At 38.1% G+C, this 24,325-nt stretch overlaps 1 protein-coding gene across 6 annotated transcripts in view; it reads left to right on the plus strand.

Moving 5' to 3' along the window:
• Positions 1-24,325, plus strand: part of LOC124162929 (teneurin-a) — a 998,878-nt gene that overhangs the window by 945,851 nt on the left and 28,702 nt on the right. For 5 of the 6 annotated variants that reach the window (XM_046539670.1, XM_046539673.1, XM_046539675.1 and 2 more), the window contains 3 exons: positions 8,363-8,509; positions 14,465-14,675; positions 18,703-18,729. In XM_046539670.1, the coding sequence (XP_046395626.1) occupies positions 8,363-8,509; positions 14,465-14,675; positions 18,703-18,729 (385 nt within the window). The remainder of the gene's footprint in view (positions 1-8,362; positions 8,510-14,464; positions 14,676-18,702; positions 18,730-24,325) is intronic. The other variant, XM_046539672.1, reaches the window with a different exon arrangement.

Genomic DNA, 24,325 nt, shown 5'->3' on the forward strand with positions numbered 1-24,325 from the left:
CAGTAAATTCCCAGCTGTGATGATAGCAACGTCACCATTGGTATGCTGACGAGGAAGTAGTGTGCATTTATTGTACCAACCCTCAAGAAATACAAAAACATGCCAATAAAACTAAGTGGTCTAGAGATTAATCATGGAGATAAATAAACGCCACCTCACTCCAAAATCTACGTAAATCTCCCAATTTTTTATGATAAATCTAAAAATACGGCCGATCGTTCGCTTTCATTCATGTAATTAATTCCAATTTAATCCTCCGTATTATTTAATATTTCGATATGATTTGTCGCTGTATTTTTTCACCATAGTGTAGCTTGCAGGTTTTTAATACTTTCTGTCGCTCATTGAGACATTTACCTTTATGCTCCATGTTTTATTTTATTAATTATTATTTTATGTGATGTGACATACTTGCTTATTTTTCCCGAATTTTCCAACACACAAAATGGCTTTTTTGAACTTAGTCACGCTTATGATTCAGCTATGCCAACCTTTTTTACGTGTTGTTAAAATAAATATCATCCGATAATATTTTTTACGGTAGCAATTACAGTTCCATTGCTCACATTTCAATCTTATGCTTCGCGTGTATGGCTCAGTTTTAAGTTTATTTATTCAGTAACAATTGATTCAGCAATTTTTCTTCGCCCGCATTTTTTGCTGTCCTCCGCCATGTATCACCCTTCCGTCTGGTGTTCTGTAAGCCGTTTTGTCTCAGGTTACATCCGATTTGGAAAATCTTTTAAACCTCTTATCGTAGTCTTTGATAAGCTCTTTTTTATATGCTTTGCACAGCGTTCACTTACCCAAGAGCTCTTATATCTGCAAAGCTACTGATGATATGTAAAAACATGCTAATTCTAGTGCGAAACAGTTTCTGCTAACATAAGTTTATTTGTACACTTTCATTATATTGCTCGAATACATATAATGGAAATATTTTTGCTGTGCAGCATGCGTCAAAGGTTAGTGTTTTCTCAGTTATCGCAGTTTTTGGAGCTATATGTTGTAAAATTTTCGTTATATTTTCGGGCATTTCATATTTAGATGTAAATCTGCCGTCACACCAAATTTTTTAAAGAATTTATAATTTTATTAATAATTATCTATGCAATAGCAGTCACCTGAAACACGTTCATGTTTCCGCACCATAAAGCACTACACTCCAGATCAGACTTCACTAGTCTCTTCTTTAAAGTCTTATGCAACGATCACATTCCCTGCTCGCGAAGCTTAACGGAGCAGGATAAATTTGGCCTTCTGGCTTTTAATCCTCTACTTCTAAAGGAAATATGAAAATCTATCTATGTGTGTGTTAATGAGGATGTCTGTTTGTGTGTTCGCTATACGTTTCCATACGGCTGCATGGATTGCAACCCAAGTTATTACGTAGGTGCATCTCATGCTCCCAAACCGCGTAAAGGTACTTTCGGTTGCATCTAAGGAATCCTTTGCATCGTTTTTCTCATTACCATTCATTGCGTCACGTCCAGGCGCGCCGACTTACAAAAAATATTGGGGGGGCCCTAACCGGGGATCTTGCCCTGGGAAATTTTATAAGTAGTGAGTTTTAAGTTTTTTAAACATTTTTGAAGAGTCATATGATCAACATTAGAACACTGATAACTCGAATCTCGATATCTGAACACTCAGGGGAAAATCTACAAGCCTGACACATTATTTCCTCACACCCATAACGAATTTTTGAGGGGGCTCGGGCCCCTTCAGGCTCCATGGAGTCGGCGCCACTGCATGATAATATCACTTAATTAAATTCTTGAATTATTGAGGGGGCTCGAGCCCTCTCAGGCCCCATGGAGTCGGCGCCTATGGTCACGTCGTACTACTTCTGCCGTTGGACATCCTGCCGGATAAGCACACCGCTTGGTAGTTTTGTAGGAAAAACGTCCTCAAAGGATACCACTCTTACGGTGCAAACCTTATTGCTGGAGCATGCGTTCACACGGCATTTTTGGTTTACGCACATACCGACACACATAACGATCAATGTTGTGGAGAAGGGTGTAATCTGATCCCGTGCGCGGTGTACGGAAATGCAGTACAGCGTCTACCGCTCGCCGTCTTACTTCGATTTTGCGTCAGCCGTGGGATACATTGGGGAGGAGGGTTATCATTTATATGTCATGTGACCATGAATTCAATAACATCCATATTTTTCACTTCTCTGGGTACAATCCATCCCGAGCAACGCCGGGGGGCCTGCTAGTTGAAAATAATTTTATTTTAATGGTGAATCAGCCAATTTAGTGCTGTCTTTGTCATCCGCCTATCCCGTTCTTTCCTTGACCACACTTTCTCGCCGCCACATATATGTATAGAATACAGACCCGTTTGAGCGAGCGCGCGTGCAAAGTCATCGTTCGTGGCCGAGAGTCCGTTGGGAAGGAATTCTCGTGGGGAGGAAGACAGATGCTCTTCTCCGTCGTTCATTCTCCACCCGCGCTCCAAGTGGACTCACCATCCGGCCCAATGGAAAATACTGCGGTTCACAAAAGTTACACAACGAATAGAATGGCGCCACAAATGCCTTTTTTGACAATTTAGCTTCTTCTCCTTCGTGTTGAAAATTACTTTTATGACTCTGCAGGAGCGAAAATTTTGAGTCTGATTCGCGCGTGAATGTTACAAGACAAGCTCATATGATGATTGTGTAGAAATCACGTGTTTTAAGCTGTTAAAATAAAATTGGTGGACAGCTCGATATCTTTGTTTATCATTCGATATGTTGTTCCACGATTTCTCTTCGCAAAAAGTTTACTTTATGAATGCAATCGGGATAATCAACTTACCAAAACTCATTTTAAGGTTATATAATTTTCAAATTTTAATGCTGGAGTAATAGGATAACGTAGTAATTGATGCATGTGTCCGATATTAATAATGATAATAATAAAAAGCCTTTATTAGGGCGAGATTGACTATGAAGTTCCTTCTTTCATCCAACCCCTCGTTATTATGCTAATACTCAATGTAAACAACGATTTGCGTGGTCAATTGAAATTATATATGAAAAATTGCTTACCATCAGTTTGAGGTATATTTTTCATTAGAAAAACGACCTCATTTGAACCTATCCGTTTGACAAAATATCTCTCGTCTCTGTCGAACCTGAAAATAGCGGTGCCACCCCCAGTAATATTCTTTTCTTAATATTTGAAATATTGCATTTGAGATCGCAAGGAAATGTTATGACTTTGATGGATCACACCGTCACGAAAATTAATTTCAGCGAACAGCCCAAATTATGGCTTATTTCTCAGCTATATATGTACGCCATTGCGCTGCTCCGTTTTCTTTTGTTTCCTCTCCCACCTTTCCCTTCACAACGGGCTTGTCAATACTCTTCCCTCCACATTCTCCGTTTCTCTTGGCATGAGGAGTGCTTGGAACGTGAGTTCGTTCTCTTCGCCGATTATGATTCTGAGAAAAAGTTCACTGGCAAGCAAATTCTTCCGCTTGAATGCGGGCTACAATAAATTTCCAGTTAATGAGCATGATTTCGATTAAATTCTTACATCATCTGTATGATGTTCATCATTTCTAACGAACAAGTAATCTAATTATACCAAATTTGGTTAAATCGCGTTATAAATTGACAACGCAAGAGGTCAAACTAATTTTGTATCAATAATTACGTTTAAGCTGTTGGCAGATTATTGAGTCAATCTCTAGAATTTGAATACAATACATTTTCATTATTCTAGGCGAGAATTATTATTTTAATTGAATAGCTCTGCCTTAGGTCTTTGTTTTGGCGGTGTGGGCGTTTCATTACTTTCAGCGGCGCCTAGGTGGAATGTAATACTTCTCTGTGAGTATGCATCTGAGGTCATGTATGCGGAGACAAGTGACTTCTTATTGAATTCATCCATTATTTTTAACGTAGTTTGTTAAGCATGGGAAGTAAAACCTTATTGAAGGGACACCTTAAAAGGTTGCCATATTTTAAATTTTTTCTGTGAATTACGGTAGGGTTGTCTTCTTAAAAATTGCTTTTTCATCGAAATTAAAGGCTCGACTTTTCAGCAAAAATCAAAAATGAAACAAGAGATCGAGCAATCGAAAAAATCGATGTTTGTTTTTAAAAAATGGATTGTACAAAAATATGTTTATTATTCATTGAAGAACACTTAAACAACGCATCTGAGGAGTAGAAAAAATCTAATTAGAATACATGCGTGAGTTGTAAGTGGTAAAAATTTACAAATACACGCTCTTCAAAGTTTTGGAATCACCGCTAGGAACCATTCGGCTTCACTAAAATTTTTAATGAGGATCTACTGATTGAGATGCTATCTTGATAATGGAGGGGTATGGCTTTCACATTTCACCGGCTTCAGAAAAAGTCTTTCCCATGGGACGGATGACGCTATCATTGGCTGGTGGTGACGCTGCTGAGATCAAACGAAATGTTCAGGATCGAAGTTAAAAAATCGAGTATGGAACTCCAGGATTATGACTCGATCTTCTTATCTTGATTTCCTCGGTTTTTACTGCTAAAACACGATTTTAAATTTTAATCGAAATCGATTGTTACATCACTACTCCCTCCCCTATTGACATCCCAAGTCTAATCTTTAAAACCGATTTAAAACCAATACAGCATTCGAAACTCTGCCATTGACTGTCCTGAACTTATCTCCAATTTGAACTGTAAAGTTCTATGCATACCCACTCGTACGCATTTGCTCCTCATATGCCAATTCCCAGATTGTCCCCCACCAAACATTCCCTCCTCTTCCGCCTCTCATCCCTCACAAAATCCGTTCCGGACCAATTTGACCTGTTTTCATTTCCTAGCCGCACTTTTACCAACCGGGGTCTTTCCCATCTGAATGGAAATTCTTATCAATCCCTTTAATGGATTGTTATTTATTTAAATTTATTATTCTCGAATATTTATTTATTTATTATCAACTTCCCCTTAAATAGCACATGACGGCGGGTTTCCAATATTATCAAAGTAGGTACAACACAAAATCCATGCCCTGAATAGGGATCACCTACCCAGGCGGGATCCGAACCCATGACCTACGGTTTGGCAGGCGAGGACTTTACCGCACCGCCACCGAGGCCGACGTTTGCTGCATTGAATGTGTTTGCATTTTTTATGTTTGTTACATTGTGACACAACTGGCAAGTAAGCTGTATTTGGGCAACTGACTATATAAGTAAATAATCTGTTACTGCACTCTACGTAACGTTTTATCTATGCGACATTATCATCATCGGCTGTGGACAACAAAACGTTATTTCGTCCCTGAGTACCACGGTCCAGTAAAGAGTACAAACCTTTGAATGCACGCTTCCAATGTTATATTCAGATGTTTGCCGTTGGCGGCGCTGCCGTTCATACGGCTAATTTGAATTGTGATGTATCTGCTCGGGTCGCTCGTTTGAAGGAACGCCTCTGCTCGTGACGTCAACTGGATTGGATTTGTGTCATCGGATTGTTTGTCTGCATGCTTTTGAGCCCGAGAGAGAGAGGGAGGGAGAGGTGGTTTATTTTATCCAGATCCGTCCATTATTTTGTCTTCCATTGCCGAAGGCGACATCCTGAGAATCGCATTCCACTTTTACGACACGCTCCCATTTTTTTTATTACGACCTACATTCCGCGTCTCTTGTGCCGGGGAGAGAGCCGTTGTTGTTTGCGGCCCGAGTGCTCCTCTCTCCTCCGCATGTGAAAGTACCTTCTACCACCCCGGTGACGACCTGCCAATTCTTTAAGCCCGTCAATGCGCAGCGAGAGGTTATTACGAAAGGACGCGTTGTGACTTCAAGGATCGCGGTGAATCTACGAACGAAGGCACAATTTTTGCAGGCTTGCGTGCGAACAACGTGGAATGAAATTGAAAATCGTTAAATTTCATCAAATGGCAAAAGGGAGTCAGCAATTAACATTGTTTACACAAAATGGAAAACTTCATACATCTACTGCCGTACCTGATGTTCACTCAATAATTTTCAATGGCTTAATGGAATATTAATTCGTTAGATATGGATAAATTGTCACTAAAAACTTTCTTGGCGTATGGAGTCAGCAAGTAAAATTAATTTCAAAAAAGAAAAAATTCATTCCAATACATACCTGTACTGCCATTCCCGATGTTTAAACAATAAGTTGCAATGGGTTAAAGAAATATAAATTCATCATGTGAGGAAGTATTGTCACAAAAACAACAAAAATCCATAATGAGTTCCTCGGTCCCAAAGGGCACTAATTCATGCAATCAGCTGTATATATTCTACATGACCATCAAGATAATGAGCTCCCATTCCACTGGGTTATTACGATGGGAAGCGTTGAAGGATCGCGGTGAAGCTATGAATGAAGGCAAAATTGTAGCAATGCTTGCGAATAACATGGGATGAAATTGAAAATCATCCGATTTCATCAAATGGCAGAGGGAGTAAGCGATTAAAATTGATTTCACGGAAAAAAAAGTTCAATCCTATACATACGTGTACTGCCATATCTAATATTCAAACAATATTTTTCTATGGGTTAATGAAATATAAATTCATTAGATGGGGAGAAATTTTCGCAAAAACTACACAACCATGGGAATTCCTTGATTATTTCCTCGGTTTTAAAGGGCACTAATTCATGAAAACAATTGCATATTTTCTACACGACCATCGACGTAATGAGCTCACTTTCTACCCATCACTTCAGATTGTTTTTTGCGCCTTCTCTTCTGATGATTTGTCCCTTTTGTTCGCTCAATTAGTACCAGAGGTCTTCTCAATGATGTCGTTAATTTGAGGTTATTCTCTACGTTTTACTGCCAGATTGAGTATTGACGCTACACCAGTTAAAGGAAGAGTTTGTATTCGCAGTGAACAACAATGCCAATCATTGCTTTCATCAAATAGGAAATAAATATTATAGACATGTGGACAGCGAATTAATTCCGTGTGCTCGTCCAAATCAGGATATTTTTGGCGTTAAAATCATCGGTAGCGGCCGCTATTTGTGCTACTAAAATATTTTTATCTTAATCTTCATTTGGGGAGAAGCTGAAGTGTTATTTTTCTCGTCTTTGTTAATTTTTTAAACGCTGGAGTTGCTATCTCCACCTAGAACGAAAGGCGGGATGTACATTTAAAAGATTCCTACTTTCGTCGACCAAAAAAGGAAGCTGAAAAAAAATCACCCTACATAAAATCACGGAAAAATAGCCTTTGTCGAGAAGAATGGAGGGTAACAATAGCTTGGTTTCCGTGAATTCGGTGGGCTGGCATGTTTTCATGCACGCCTAAGTTCTAGGTATTCCTTATGATTATCGCAGCTGAAGATGCAACGCGTAAAAATTCAGCTCATGAAATCGTAGAGAGCTGAATGCTCTCAGGTGGAATTTCATTATAAGTTTCACCCATTATGATAGGTAAATAATATTACCACTTTAGTTCTAATAGTTACGATCTAGGAATGATGTCAAGTTTATCTTTAATTTCATAAATTCAGTTTATTTTAATCCATTACTAGTTTCCATGCATTTTTATGATTGGTTCCTTGAGTAAGCTCTTATGCATGCTTCTTGCCATTTTCGAATCGGTGTCAAGAATTGGACTAAGTGAGCAGTTTAGGCATCATTATTTAAGATATAATTCCGGGATTCTGATATCGGTACAAAAATATATTTTCATGCATCGGGTCGACTATGTTTTGAACTCAACCTCTTGCTCTTAATTTTCTATCTTTCTTCTCATTCGTTCATATCTTATTTTTATTGGTTTCATATGCACTTCTGATCTATTTAGGCATGACGACGGTATAATAAACATTAATTTTAGTGGCCGAACCACCATTTTCGAATAGCCTCCTCGGTCCTGGCGTGTTGTATATAATACATCGACGTTTGAATTTTTTCCCTCTTGGCTTAGTGGAATATCGTTATTGAAAATAGTTCAGCGCTTTCTGATGGATGACAGCATCATATAGAAGCATGATTCACATAAATCGCTAATGTTGTTAGTTAACAACTAATTATCGTCAGACCAGACAAAAATTGGCCTCGGTGGCGGCGGGGAAAAGTCCTTGCCTGCTAAAGAAGAGGTCGCGGGTTCGAGTCCCGCCTGGGAAACTACCCCTATCCTGGGCATGGTTTTTTGTGTGCGATATTTGTTAACATGTTAATAACCCCGATGTAAAAGGCCTATTGGTAGATATTTCCCGGGACTGAAGAGGTTAAAGAGATATTTTCGGATGTTATGTTCACTCGGAAGTGTTTTTTCATTGCGTTGCGTTCATTTTCATTTATTTTTTCCTCTCTCTCTCTCTCGCTATCTTTATCACCTTTTGACTCTTGTCCGTTGTCTCTCCCCTTCCACGCAGCCGGATGTAAGGACGGATGCAGTCGTCATGGGAGCTGTGCGGTCGAGGATGGCGAATACAAGTGCGCATGCGCCGAGGGTTGGGCGGGAGCAGATTGCAGCATTCGCCTCGAGATGGAGTGCGCCGACGAAATAGACAACGATGGCGGTGAGTGATGCTCTGCTGTTTTTATTGCTCATCGAGCCTCCCTCTCCTCAATCATCCTTCGGCTGATGATATGGGCTGTTATGTGGTCTCGAGACGAGACTCTCACTAATTTCTCACCAGTATCGAATGAAGGGACATAAATCAAGAGAATAAGGGTTGTTGGCATGGTTAAAGGATCAATCCTTTGACGTTATCCCCATCGAACAGTCATCCCTAAAACTCACGATGTTGTCTAGGAGTTTTCAACTGTTTCAAATTACCAAATCAAAACCCTTGTGGTTAAGCACAGAACATTTTTTGTCAATATCCATATTTTTCGCCGTAAATATTGTAATCCCATTTTTCCATCATATGGTGGTATTAACGTGTTTTATAGAATTATATTTTAAGTATCTCATTTGTCGTCAGATTAATTTTTATCCGCTCAATATCCGGGTATACTTCTCCTCTTCTCACTACTTAATTTTATTTTAATGGTAGAAAACTTCTGACTTTAAAATCTTACTTCATTTTTTGTCGAACAGTGTCACGATTCTTGGAACCAAAATAAAGCTATTTTATATCAGTAATTTTAAGATATCCTAGATAGAGAGCCTAATTACATCACAGCACGACAGAAATATCTCAATTACTTAATATTTTGAATTTTATTTCTCTACTTTCGTTAGCTGGTATATATTGAGGTATAAAAGAGGATCTAAAAACTACCTTAAAACTTATGTTACCTTGTTTTGGATTAAATGTGTTTAAAAGTGGATTCTCATCGAATGATGAGCAAAAATATAACTATTGTTTGATATATCGAAATTACAGCCATTTATAATGTACTTCTTATAGATTTGAATATAGGAGCATTGGTAATGATAGGGTAATGGGAATAATTTGGCTCTCATTGAGCCAACCGTTTTTTAATTCAAGATGTAAATATACGCTATATATAGCATACGGTAATACATATGGATAACATTGCTCTTAATATCAATGATGAAAAAATCCATTCTCACAAACATGTTATTTTAAAAATAAGTCTCATGTTAATAATAATTTGCATTTTAACTTATTAACATATAATTTATAATATTTTAAATTTCTATCTCTCCCAGATAAAATATGGATAATGCATTTGGTAAATAAGTGGAGAGATGCGCGCAAAATTTCAGTTTATTTAAATGAATGATCGTCCTGTAATCTCAGAGCAAATATAGTTCATATACGTGGATAGCAGGGTGTTCCTTATTTTTAAAGTTTTCAAATTTCTTTTGGGACACCCCCCAGTCTTGTTCCATTTGGTGAGAAAATAAACCATGAAAAGTATTTTTGAAATCGGATGCCGGGAAAACGTGCCGCATTGCACTTAAAGTTTTGAAATTTTGGTATTTTCGGGTGTTTTGCGGACATAAGTGTAGACGATGTCACTCTCGGATTATTCTATCACTTTTTTGTCTTCTACAACGACTTGTTAGAGATTGGAAGAGTATCTTCTCAAATTTCTTTCATTTCTGCCCTTTGGTTCCCGATATATATCGCACCGAGAGTGAGCGCGCGCCACCCCAGTCAGACACTTTGGTTGGCACGCGGGTTGCATACTCTCAATCCACAGGATAGATATGCGTATAATTTCAGCTTATAAGTAAATGATCGTCCTGTAATCTCATAGTCCTTGGAGACAATAAAGTCATTAATTTTGTAAATCTGCTTCTCATGTTAATGGGCGAATGGAATCAAGTTTGGGGTCAAGCTGTTGAATATTTTTTTTTAAGTGGCCCATGGACGTCGGCGAGAAAAATCCCCTGAACCGTTTTAGAAATTAAAGAAGAGCGAAGTGAACCCGGGAAAAAGGGGGGGTCGTCACAATTGCCAGAGAGTGTGTCTCTGTTTCGTTTCAAGCACTCTGAGCCGCTTTATCACGAGCTGTGCAATTGGGCCCTAATTAATTCCGGGGGTGGGGGATGGGATACGGTGGCATGTTTCCATAAAGATATGCACGAGGAGGGAGGGGTCCCTCGCTCCCCCCCCCCCCCCCACACCCACTCAGCGAGCACAATCGTTGGCGCCGCTTTGCCCAAGCGTTAAAACGCACGCGAAGACCTTACAGGAGTGCACGCGACTGATCGCATTTCTCCGTGAGCTCAATCGTGTTGTCGTGTGCCCGTCCTTCTAGACCGCATATCGGCATACTCATAAACGCTATCTTCTTCGCCTCTCCGCGTTCCTTACGGAGATACTTGCGCTTCAAATGGTTCTATTTTTAAAATACGTGCAATTTGCTTCAATGAGTCAATTAAGGGTATTAAACTTAAAATGATACCCATCGTTTAAGTAAACCGGGACTAGCCGCGGTGATAACTTTTACGGAGTCACCCTCGATGCACAAATTGTGCGAAACATCCACAGAGGAAACATCATTCGCCTTGACCGGGATTCGAACCCGGTTCCCTCGATCTCCGGCCGAGCGCTTTAGCCAGTTACGCTACCGAGGCGTCATTCTCCCCTGTGGAAATTTTTGGACTATACCGGACATCGAGGGATCCGGGTTCGAATCCCGGTCAAGGCGAATGATTTTTCCTCTGTGGATTTTTCGCACGATACCCATTGTGTTGAAAAATGCGCAGAAGCCATGCGTAAAATATCATTTCCCAAGGCTATAAGAAAGAAAATTAATGTTCTTAGTGCCAGTTGAACTTCCTATTAATTTTATCTCTTTCAGGAAAGTAATATTTATAATTATTAGTTGTAAATATCACAATGGTATTAAGTGAAGGTATAAATATTTTCATACTTGAAATATGTAATTATGCATCTATAAGACCATCCATAAGCCTTTTGTTATGCCTGCATAGTTGGAGAACGCAGAAACATTAATACAGCATCATCAAAAAAAGTGAAAGCATGCCGGATTTTAGTTTGAAAGAAATAAGAATAATGTTTTACACTATAAATTCAATTTTGGTTTGTTTGTTACAATGATTGGCTCACTCCTTTAATTATATTGACATTTATAAGATACAATATGCATATTGCCACTTCTGGCCTTAAAAATCTGAAGTCTTTAAATAAATAGAAATGCTTAATGGCAACAACGTATATATGACTAGTACATGAGAGGCTGGTTTTCGTCACAAGAATGTTGTATTTCTCTTTGAGACAATTACTTAATTTTCCTCAACAAGGGTTCACTGGATTATATTAATTGCTTATGCTCTTTTATTTTTAAATTTAATTTGATTACAATTTTTTATCAGTAATAATTTCCTAATATTATATTCTGATTGTATTTCGTATTTTTTTAGTTCGCATACTTTTTGTTAATTTTATTCATTATATAAGGACACTTGTTTGATGAGCTGCTTTTGTTTTAAACTGCTTCGTAAAATGTACCACCCAGCACTGTCTTATTTTTGTTGAATGGCTACCCCTAAAAAAGATTTAATCTTGCCTGGGATGCCTAATTTCACTGTTTATCTATGTATCTAGGTGTAATTTTTGGGCAATGGAATAAGTATCTTTACTATTAATACTACATGAAAAAAATATATATAATTAGTTTTATTTGCAAAATTCAGTCTGTTATCGGTTACGCCTCATACGATTGTTCCTCCTTAAATCTTTCCAATTTCTTCTCAATCAGCGCCCTCTATTCCTGGAATCACCCTCACGTCGTCACCATTATGCCTTATCGTTTATCTGACTCCGACCCTCGCAACCTCCAATTTCCAATCTGTTCCATCCTTCCTCGTTACATTTGTCTTCCTTTCTCTAATTTCTGTCCCTCCCTCATCAATCCTATTTCGATACCAATTCGTTTTCTCGCACCTTACTCGATTTTTCTTCCATTCCCTACTTACAAGGCCCACCATCTCAATTTGTCTCTCTGGTTCGCTCCCTTTTTCCGCAGCTTTTGTCACAGTCTCATTCATTCCTTTTTTATTCTCTTCGTTAATGATGTAAATTTATATTCCGCTCGCCCTAAACATCTTTTCTGCGCAGACCTTTCTAATCTTTACGTCTTCTTGCTGTTTGTGTCGCACAAATTTTCGCTTGTTTACCTGTCTCGGCATCGCTTCTATAAGTATGCCTAATTCTTTATTGCTCCTGATCCATCCTTTTTTATAACTTTCTCGTCCATTTCGAACTTTTCTCTTTCTTCAACCATCATATTCCAATGCACTTCTCTTCGTAATTCTCAATAATTATTACAACGAAACGTTTCCCCCACAGATCTTTATCATGTTTACTTCTTCTTGCTGTTTCTGTCGTACCAATTTTCGCTTGTATACCTATCTCAGCGTCCCTTCTTTAAGTATTGCCAAATTCTTTTTTTGCTTCTGATCCGTGCTTTTTTACAATGTCCTCGTCTATTTCCTACTTCCCTCTTTTTTCAACCATCCTTTTCCATTCCACTTCTTTCCGTAATTCTCAATAATTATTTTTTTAAAGACGTTTCCTGCACAAGTCTTTCTCATCTTTACTTCTTCTTACTGTTTTTGTCGCACAAATTTTCGCCTGTATACCTGTCTATGCATCGCTTCTTTATTTATTTCTTATTCTATTTTGCTCCTGATCAATCCTTTCGTCAACTTCCTCCGATTCGAATTGTCCGACTGTTCGTAAGTCTTCTTCTATCATCCTTCATCCATTGATCTTCTTTCACTTGTCATTTTCCATTCTTCGTATTTATCAATACTTTTCCATCCCTCCTCTTCCATACTCTTAATTTCTTATCCTCTTATACTTCTCATGTACTCATGTTTAATTTCATTTATTTATTGCTCATCATCATCATTGGTCGGCAATCCTTAAATTGGTTTGGCGCAGCTCTCCTCTCAATTATCCTATCAGCTAATCATCTCTTTCACATTCTTCTTTACCATTTCCATTTATATCATTCGAGGTCTTTTATTCCGTTCTCGCTATCTATTTGCCCTTCGACGATTGTTTTATCAGGCCATCATGTCTGTTTATTACTATACCATTTATTTATTGTTTATTATTATTTTCTTCCGAGAAAGATAAAAGGACGGGATTTGACCTTATTACGAATTGAAAAGGGAACTCCAGAAAGGGTGGGGAGACTTTCAAAAACTTCTTAAGTTCTCCATGGAAAGCTACCTTAATCGGTATAATACTTTAATAATAATTATTGTTATTATTCTTATTCATCCATCACTTTTCATGCTCCCTATACAATCCTTCCTTTCTATTTTTCCTTATCCGTTCCACATTCTTCCCTATACATTTTTCATCATTCATTTCCTTCTATTTTCATTCATTCTTGACTCCATAAACGTAAAGACGGAAGCAATGCATTCATGATTGAGTTAATTTTGTAAAAAAAGAGAAATGCAAGCTTTTTATATATTCACCACTAATCATATTTTTGTTCTTCTTCACTAATAGATTCCCAAGTTTATCCTTCTTATGTCTTGTTGTGTGACCATTTTTGAACCGAAATTCAGCCCTTTTTTGTGCCGTTATGTGCCTTTGACCCTGACCTTTTGACCTTTAAATCTCTATTCCTCCCGCACCCCATGGAACCTTGCATCCGTTTTTACAACGGCAGCAGTGGCAGATCTGTAAGGGTGCTATAGAACTGCCACTATATTACAATCCCATTGCGTGGAAACACAGCCTAGAGAAAATCGAAATTTTTGGAGGTTGCCACTTTGTACAAAAGTATTTTTATATTTTCCGATAATATTTACCTACTTAAACGAATTTAAATACAAATCAGGTCTAAACTTATGGCCTATTTAAACGCTCTTTGTATGTTACAATCCAGTCGCAGATCCAGAGAGGGGCTGGGAGCTGTAGCCCCCTGCTTGGGTATCCAATTTACTCTAGATAGAATGGTAATTTTGTTCGGACCCCCACTACTGCACCCCCCCCCCCTTGACCCTATTCTGGATTCGCCACTGAATGGCACCATGCGTGTGCCCGTGTGTGTCATACCCGCAGACGGCATGGTGGACTGCTCGGACAGCGAGTGCTGCTCCCTGCACCCCTCTTGCTCCGACCACATCATGTGCCTGGCGTCCAACGACCCCGTCGAGGTCCTGCTCCGCAAGCAGCCCCCGCCCGTGACCGCCTCCTTCTACCAGAGGGTCAAGTTCCTCATCGAGGAGAACTCTGTGCAGTCTTACGCTCATATGGACGAATACAGCGAGAGGTGAGTGGACCTATCCGGCAGCCAGAGACTGAGAGAAAATAAAAATAAATAGCCAATGAAATATCATGATGCTGATGATTTTTTATGATGATAACTTTATGATTGAACGTAAACATCATTATTTATAAAATACTACCTATAGTAAGACTATGACAATAATATATTTTGCTACCAGTTTTCCCAAACACCATCAACCCTTTCCCTTTACTTCATATGGAGACATCATAGGTAATGACGGAATATGGATTGCTGGTCTCTCCTATTGCCTGTCAGTGACGCTCAATATATATATATATTTATAAATATTTTATATCTATCCTCACATACCCAGCCTTAACCTTCCAAGATGATGAAAAGATATAAAGACCAATTTTTCATCCCCTTCAAATCCTTTTTGCCAAGCAGCCCTTTTGCCATTGAAAGATTTCCCTTCAAAGCTCAAGACCTCGCCTTGACCTTTCCTGACCTTTCAGCGCCTCATCCCTCAATTGTCTCTATCTACATATATCATGTCTATCTCTCTACTTCAACTCCCAACCCCCCCAGAGCACAGAAAATGCATCTACTCCCAAAGACCTCTGGAATCACCCGAACCCTAATGATATGATATCGTGTGCCTACGCCTCCCGGGCCGAAGCTTTCAATTTCTCGGCTCCCCCTATCTATCTCACACCGTCTTTCTACGGAGGAGGAGTCTTGTTCTCTTCTCTCACACTCCAAATCTCCTCCAAAAATCTCTTGCCCACCCCGAGCCTACCCCTCTGTCTACTCCTCATGCGCCGCACCCCTCCCCTACCTTTCTCCTCAAGAATACCCTTCGTACCCCCCTCCCCCCAAGCATTTTTATACCGCCAGGAAAAATTGATTTGCATCAACGTAGAGAAGAAATCAATGCATTCATGATTGAGTTAACTTTGTTTAAAAAAATATTAACAATGCAAACTTTTTTATATTCACCACAAAGCATATATCTTCGTCCCTCTTCATGAATAGAGTCCCAAGTTTATCTACTTTTATATCTTTTTGGTGTGACCATTTTTGTACCGAAAGCTGTTCTGAAACGACTTCTTAGAGTCAATTTTTTAAATTGTTTTCTCTACCAATTCAGTGTCTCCTTTCATTTCACTTGCATTATTTGTTTGGTTTCATTTTTAAATTTGAACCCATGACAAAAGTTTTGCGGAAATCAAACTATTATATTTATGGTCGTGTTTTTGGACTATACTTTTTGGTGTTTATTTATATTTTTAATGTCTGTTTTTCCAAGCTGTTTGGTGTAACTATTCACCTTTTGAGGACGGAAAAATCGCGGTATCCATGCATCAAAATTAAGACTTTAATGTTTATCTGTTTTACGGCCTTTCAATTTTGTCCTTCTGTGGCCATGTATTGATTTAACATTACCTCAATCTATAATACAGCCCTTGATTGAAATTTCTATCCAATGGTTTTGCACCTCAACATGAAGTAAGTTTAAAAGCTCGCAATTTTTTAACCGTGGATTTGACTGTTTAATTTTCCGCAACGAAAGAGGACGTGAATGTATTTATATTTAATATTTTCGGACATTTTTAAGATAAGAAAGTATGAATGCAATTAGTCTTTGATGCGGCATTCCGCCCTCAAGTGTAACTCTCCTCGCCTTTATTTATCTACTTTTTGATCCATATCTCCTCTTTTTACAAGGAACGCTGTGCATTTTAAGTGTTGAAGGCACCCTAATTTTGTCCCCCTTCTCATTCATGTGATGTAGTGTTTTAAATTTTCCAAATGATGTATACCTCTCTCACTCTCAGCCGCCGTTTGGTGTCCTCAAATAGAACGATTTGATGATGACTTCCTCAAAATGTGATTTTTCGCTTATTACAGCTTTATTGTTTTATATTCTTTCTCTCTCTCTCCCTCTTCCTTTTCGTTCTGCTTCACCCATTGGCTTCTGTCTCTTGCTGCCATGGGGCGTCTGTTGTCATTATTATTATTATTATTCTTACGATTATGATTATCATTATCATTAATGTATATTTATTATCGTGCGCCACGTTAGGTGGCACTGGCGTCAACTCTCATGATGAACTCTTTGTCTGTCTAACAGCCAATTCTTCATAGCCTTGCTTTTAATATGATTAGCGCCTGTACACGCGACTGCCACAATGATTTCGAATGCTCGCGCTGTTAAGATTTCACAGCCTCCAAACTGAGTATCCATCGACGGGAATTTTAATTGACTTGGATGCTAAGAAGAATTGACATGAGTTTTTTTCTTTGTTCTCGGCAGGGATAACTGTGTAAAAAAAATGCACTAAACCTCGTCGGTACATATACTACGATTGTATTTCCTATTTCAATCAGTAGCATAAGACGTTAAGTGCTTTCAACACTTCCTCACGAGGCTTCTTTACGACTTCAAAGAAGATTTGTGTATATTCAAAGAAAGAAATATGGAAAGAAAAAAAAAAGTGAAAATTTTCAAAGGGAAAAATATGTTCCCGCCATTTGTTTTTTGTGACTCCCCCACTACCTCTTCTCCTCACGCTGGCCAACCTACTAAAAGCCTCCTCCCAGTGCTTGCAACCCAACCGCGATATCCACCCTGAATCCATCCACCCAACCCTTTTGTCTTTGTCTAGTGTTTGACCTAAAACACCCCCAGCGCCTCCACAAACCACATTCTAAAGGTTCCCCTTCACCTCTGTGTCTCCCCATCTTTGTATCCCCAACCCTACTTTCTCTCTTTCTCTCTCTCTTACACTATATCCTATCTCTTATCACTATCTCTCTTTATATATCTCTCTCTATCCATCCTCAGATTATACGTTTAATTAGAAAAAAAAAATCTCCACAAGTCCGTCTATGTGTTTTTTATGTCTTTTTATGTGGTCGTCTGTGTGTCTGTTCGTCTTTGTGTCTGTTACGTTCCAGTCACCAAATTCAACACTTGCTGTCTTTTTATCCGATGATCTATTTTTTTTAACGGTTCAATCCATGATTTTTTGATAGACGCCCTCCCATTCTTCCCCTTCAAAGGGTCACGAGGGACCCGTTACGTTCCGCACTCGTGTTTTGTTTTTGATACAGTTTGGGTCCACGTTGACCAATTATCGCGTTATGAACGAATCGAGAGCCTATATCGCGAGTTCCTCCCAATATTTCCCCCACGTTCACCCCCTCCCCAGTAGTTTTTTCATAAAACATAGCCCATAACCTTTTTTAATAGATAGAACATGTATGTTCAATTTTCTGTTTTTTTCTACTGGCCACGCCTTCAAGTTTGCGATTATTTTCTGGCAGAAAAAAGCTGTAGGGTTTTTAGTTAATTGAGAGATTAATTTAGGTGAAAAATGATAAAGCTATTCAATAAACCGCGTGGCCTGAGGCTTTTCAATTTTTGCCTATATTTTTGATTAATTGAGACCAAGGAAGACTCTTCACTTCCTGGCCTAGTGGGGTGAATTTTAACTTTCTTAGAGAAATATGCATCCTCAAATGTTCATGCTTTACCAGTGTAGCCTTGGCTCTCGTTCGTTTTTCATGTTTCAAAGGGAACTCTCAGGGTATTTTATAGATTGCATAAGTTAAAATAATGATAATGACACAAGCAATCTGAATTTGAGTCACTGGATTAAGACATTAATCGCTTGTAATAGCTATCAATTGACTCCACACCAATATCTTGATTATGCAAGTATTTAAAGTCTCTCTGTAATCTGTAACTTGCTTAAGCTAAAAAAATCCTTAATGTTCATGCTAAAAAAAAAAGAAGCAAGTATTTCATGTTCAAACTAACACCATTTTTTTCATGTCTTAGTAACAGTGTGTGTTTCTTTGTAACCCATGTCAATTAACGTTTTAAAAAAAATGCTATTAGAGTGCTGGCAAATCCTTTTTAAAAAAAGGATAATTTTTTGACTAGCTTTTTGTGCACTCCTTCTAAAGAAAGGAAACTTGTGTTTGTGGTCTTTTTTTATGGTGTGGCGTCCCCGTGTGTGAGTGAAATCTTCCGCTTACCCCTGACTTCTTCTCACTCTAGTCAATTCTGGAACTCATTTACACCGCGGTAAGTTTCATGTTTAGTACTTCTTATGGTTACTACCCAAAATTGCAATGAAAATTTTTTCCAAAAAGTAAAAAAAAAGAACTCTCCAAGTAAAAAGCTTCACACAGTATTAGTTCCTTTTTTCGTTTTTTTAATAAAAAAACCTTCTTTGTCTCTTCTGTTTGTTCCTCCATTTTGTTGTCGAGTTGATGAACTTCACTCGCGCGTGATCTCCATAGTAATTTTCGTCGCTGATTGATCAATCATGGTGTCATCCTGACTTAACCTTATTTTTTTCCGGCGTCAAAAACATATTTAACTTGCTGCCTCCCTACGTATTTGTTTTCGTGAACATTTTTTTAACCGTTAACTGTTCTATCTTTGCCTGTCGGTGTTGCTGTGTTATATATTTTTAATTGCCTTCAGGATTGTAGTTTTCAGTCTGGCTTCCTGTTCTCGTTACCTTCTCAAGTATTTTTGTTTTCCCAACTACATGCACACATGCACACACTATATAAGGAAGTGAAGTCGCTCGTCGTGAGATCTTTTTTTTTTTGTACTGACACCTTTTGCAAAGCCAACCGGGCGATTCGCGAGTCAATAGAACTAATACTGTGTCCCTCTATCTGCCTTCTATCCGTGTTTTCACTATTGTATGGAATCCCCTTTTAATTAAATGTTGTGTCGTTAACATATTATGTTCGGTGCACTTTGGAGAACATTTATTATCACCCCTATCCCTTGACCATTGTCCGCGTCTCATGTTGTGTCAACCCTAAATGCAACCTTTCCTACCTTATCCCCAGTCCCTGGTCACCCCAAACCCCCGACTACGTCACTACGTTCCACTATTTATCCTCTATCTCTCTATCTCTCAGCCCAAAACATTAATATAATAATATTCCCAAATGATTAATTTAAAAAAATCACCCCAATCTTTCTCTTGTGTAAAAAAAATATGCCTTTATAGCCGCGTCGCTATTGTACTCCCAACAAATAGCAAAGTGGGATGCGTTGACTCCTGAGATGCGTGGTTATCCGATTTTTTTGGATCCCGTTGGTCTGTGGAATTTGTGTCGTCTGCGACAGAAAAAAAATACAAGTATCAGTCGGTAGTAGCAGTAATAATTCGGTGAACTAATAATGTGTCATCTGGACTAGCTCTGCGATTTTGCCTGATACGTGAGAGTATGAACCTGCTCGCTGGAATTAGCATAGCTCAATTCGCGTTCATTTTCAGACGAAGTGGAGAGAATATGCCCTTGCGCAAATTCTATGCTAATATTCAGTACTTCCTGCATATCAGGCAGTTGGTAAAAAATGATCATTAAATTCCCTTGAAAATCCAGAGCGAATTGATTAAACATTAGATGACAATTTCCAAATTTACTAGGTTATACTTTGTGACTGGCCGATTGATAAAAATGAAATTAATCATCGCGGTAATAAACTCTGCGATAAAGTATTGTGTATGACTTAAGTCGAGGTGAAGTTCAACTAAGAAAAACCAGTCCTTTTTTTGTTTTCACACGGAAAATGGTTTCAAACATTTCTCCCAAAAATAATCAATAAGTGAATGTTTTAAGCTATTGCACTTTTGGTGGCACTTCATTTTTACTTATATTTCTTTTATTTAGTGTCTGGATGCCTGCAGTAAACGTTTACAAAGCATGCATTTGGTTTTTTGAATCTACTTGTTGTCGTTGGCACATTTTAAGTCTCTCTCTATATATATTTATTTATAAAAATGTATCAATGCAATAATATCAACATTCTATTTTTCTTGGTCTCCCATCAATGCCATTCCGAAAATGTAAACAAGAAATTTGAGTATAAAAAATGATAATGAAATAAAATGTGTCTCACTCTTATGATTATTACCTCTCTCTCTCTATATATATGTGTGTGTCTATCCACCTATCTCTATCAATCTATCTCTTTTTTTCCATCTTTCTCTTATTGAGTAACTGTCCTTTGTTATGATTTTTCTTTTCCTCTGACCTCTCTCGTGAAGAAAGCAGCTTATGTGATTGTTCGCTTGTTGTGTCTTCCATGTGATCTTTTGTTTCACCTTCTGAGTCGAGAGAGGAGGATGCGTGAGTCATCTACTGGCTCCCTGTCGAGTCCCTCCTCAATCTCTTTGAGGGATCTGGTGCGTCTTTACGGCGATGAAGACAGAGCTCTTTTTCGCTCAGTTTGTGGAAAGGACGAGATGTGGCGAGGTAAAGTGGGTTGGAAGCTGGGATACGAGGGAGGCGACGAATTGACGACGGCAGTAAAACGTGAGAGGAACATCTCCTGGAAAGTGCTGCGATCACGAAAAAGCCAAGCCGACTGTCTTAAGGAAAGGCTAGAGTTGTTTTTTTTTGTTCGCTGCTTATGGCTTTCTTGAGTGAAAAATGGATCATTTCGCCCCGCGGTATAAAACCGGCTCGAACTCAAGTGTGGTGTTTAGTGCGATAATTCCAAAGAGGAAAAATTCATGTACCTTGACTGGGATTCGAACCTATGTGTCTGAAATTTCCTATCAAGGCAAATTTTTTTTCTCCTTGGAATTTTTGCACTAACTTTATTCTTCTGGTTAACTTTGTAATAGTATGCTACTGACTATTCCACTGTTATTTCCTTAAATTAAGGTTAGTATTATTTTTCTCATTTCTGTAGAGAAAGGAAGTAACCAGCTGCGACCAAAAAACAATTAATTTTGTGAAAATATCGTGGGACATTAGGAAAAAGGCCTGAAGTATCGTATCGTTGTTATAAGATTTAACGGTTTTTTTGGGCACTTACGTCGATTACTTGAGAAATTGAAGTTCAACGTCTACGAAATAATGTACCTAGACAGAAAATAAAAAAGAATTGGGTTGCTGATTTAAGGGTGAGCCACCTTGGAAAAGTTGATCAGGAAAGTTAAAAAAAATGTCGCTAAGTTGAAAAATTAATATCTCAAACAGGAATCTTGAAGGAATTTAGGGTATAAATTAAGACTGAATGCAAGAAAGTCATTAGGAGAGAAGTAAAAGGCCTTTGTAAGTGTTGACTATTTTCGAGTAGTGTAGAGTTGAAGTTAATGGACAAGAGGCTCTCTTTGGCGAGAGAGAGTGGTGCTGTCTCTAAATATACTGCACCAAAAGAGGTCTTCTGATAGTTGAGTAGATGTAAGAATAGCAAAGAGCATGCGAAAGCGTGTAAAATCTGCTGAAGTGGGGCTGAAAGCCATTCTCTTTGAAGGGCTCTGTTTTAGTGAAGGAGACATAGAAGGAAGATATTTTTCTGCTGTATTTTGGGATGTGTTGCAGTTATCAAGAACCTACTACAGGAGACTATCTACTGGAGAACTATTTGAGTTTTTTTAGTCGGACGAGTTACACATTTGAGACCCTCAGACTACTGCAACTGAGAGAAAGTGAATAGGCACATGATAGACACATTAGAATAAGTTTACATGCTTTGGATAGTGTAGAAGATTAAAACTTCATTGCAACCAATGGTAATTAGATATTTCTGAAGCGTGTCTCTGAAAAAAAGACGTATCGAGAGAAATGAAATTGATGCGTTTTATTTGGTGTAGTTTTTTTTATTTTCTCTCGCTACAAAGCCGCGTTATTTTTGTTTTATTATTACAAAAAAAAAACTCCGAGTCATTGATTGTGCACTTTGGAGCATATGAAGATCAGAGTTTTAAAGTGTCTTGGATTTGCGCTGCAATGTGCTTGAATACAAAAATTATATTGGTAATTGGATTGCTTTTGCCTTGATTTTCAGGGTGGCTGTCTGGTATGCGTCAAGAATTATTCTCATGAGTATGGTGCTATTAAAATGTTCACTTTATGAAATGTGGCTTCAGCGAATTCCTTTTAATATTTTTTCTCTCTTATTGTGCTCTCGCATAATCAGCGATTTTTCATAACACCCGTTTCTCTCATTTGTAGCTGTTAAAGCATTACTATTTGTTTCGAAATGAACTTTGTTTGAGAATTTGAACTTAATTCTGTGCATCAAATATCAATTCAATTTGCAATACATTCTACTTACATTTGTAACAGCGTAAATTAAGTTTTGGAGAAAAGTCACAGACACTTAGAAATGCGGTTTTCGTGTGTTATTTGACACCAGTATCATTTAAATACAACACTCTATTGATTTGAATATTAAAATAAATTATCAGAGAGGTTATGAAAAGTTATCTCTATTTATTCAGTTTGACATCGAGTTTTTCAGACGATAATTCCAGTGAACTTAGTATAAACTAAGGTTGCCTACTTGACTGGAAGTCATACTTTAAACAAAAAACTCAATTCATTATTGTAAGACTCGTGAGTATTTCTTGCTACTTTTATTGAATATTAAATATTTTGTTGTTGTTTCGCGTGAGTGGGAACTTGAATGAATGTTTATTTTAAATGCAACGAAATAGGTGTACTGTTCAAATTACGTCAGTTCACAATCATTCTGTTCAAACATATTTTACTATTCCATTAATTCACTCGCGTCTTCAAATAGGTACTTTCTTTCGAAAAATCCTTCATAAATGAAACCCAGTTCTCCGTAGAATGGGTTGACAGCTGTACTGGGACCTGCTACCGCGAAAAAAAACGGAAGTGTGTTTTTAGCACATACAAAGGCTTGATGGTGCTGCTCACTCAAATCGCAATTCTTTAAACGAATTCCGTAGGTGGAAGGAAGAGGTAAGATACGACGGAAAAAAATCTTACCCATTCAGCCCCTAGTATATTTAAAATATGAAAACTCGATAGTTGTAGCCCATTTTTCATGAGACGTCAATAGGTTTTTGGTTAATTAATTTTATCATAACCTATAATTAATGGAAGAAATCGCTCACAAGAGTGTTGTAAACAGAAAACAATGCGAGAGACTAATCTAACAAACCGAGAAGTAGGGTAGACGCGGTGATCCTCTCAGAATTAGCTCGAACGTCATCAACTTTGGTTCATTAATTTCATCAAAAAGAACTAAAAATTGATTAAAGCAAACGCTCACAAGAGTATAAACAACAAAAAAACACTTGAGGCCTATCCAAAAAGCCAAGAATTAACATAGAAGCGGTGCTCCTCTCGGTATGAGGCCGTGACGTCATCAACGTATATACAAAAGGGTCAAGGTCGCCTATTGTTCTTCGCAAATAGTTTGAGAAAATAACGGACGGATTGAAAATGCAGCACGGTAGGAAAAAACATGGGTCTCCTTATTTTTCAAACCATATTACATGCTTTAATAAGAAAAAAATGTTGAATTAGCTCACTACCTTTTCAAGGTATTGCTTTAAATCACTAAAGTTGCTTACTGAACCATAACATCAATTCGTAATAAATATTATTGTGTGCAATTCATCATAAGCTCAAAGCGTTCTTCTTAATACTATATAGTTCTGTAAAGATTTTATATATAATGGCTTCGTGGAGTAGTTGTAGGGAAGGATCCTTCGTCACCTGGGAATCCGAGCTTCCACCGCGGTCTTCACTTAGATTTGTGAGGCTCAGTGAATTAGTTACAGCAGTCGAAGCATATAGCAAGCCATAGAAGGTCACGCCTCCATCTTTTCTCGACCGTTTATACTTATGTTTTTTTTTTCTTTGAGACGCTATCGGAGACTTTC

Source organism: Ischnura elegans, chromosome 7 (genome assembly GCF_921293095.1).
Source record: "Ischnura elegans chromosome 7, ioIscEleg1.1, whole genome shotgun sequence".
NCBI classification, from domain to species: domain Eukaryota; kingdom Metazoa; phylum Arthropoda; class Insecta; order Odonata; family Coenagrionidae; genus Ischnura; species Ischnura elegans.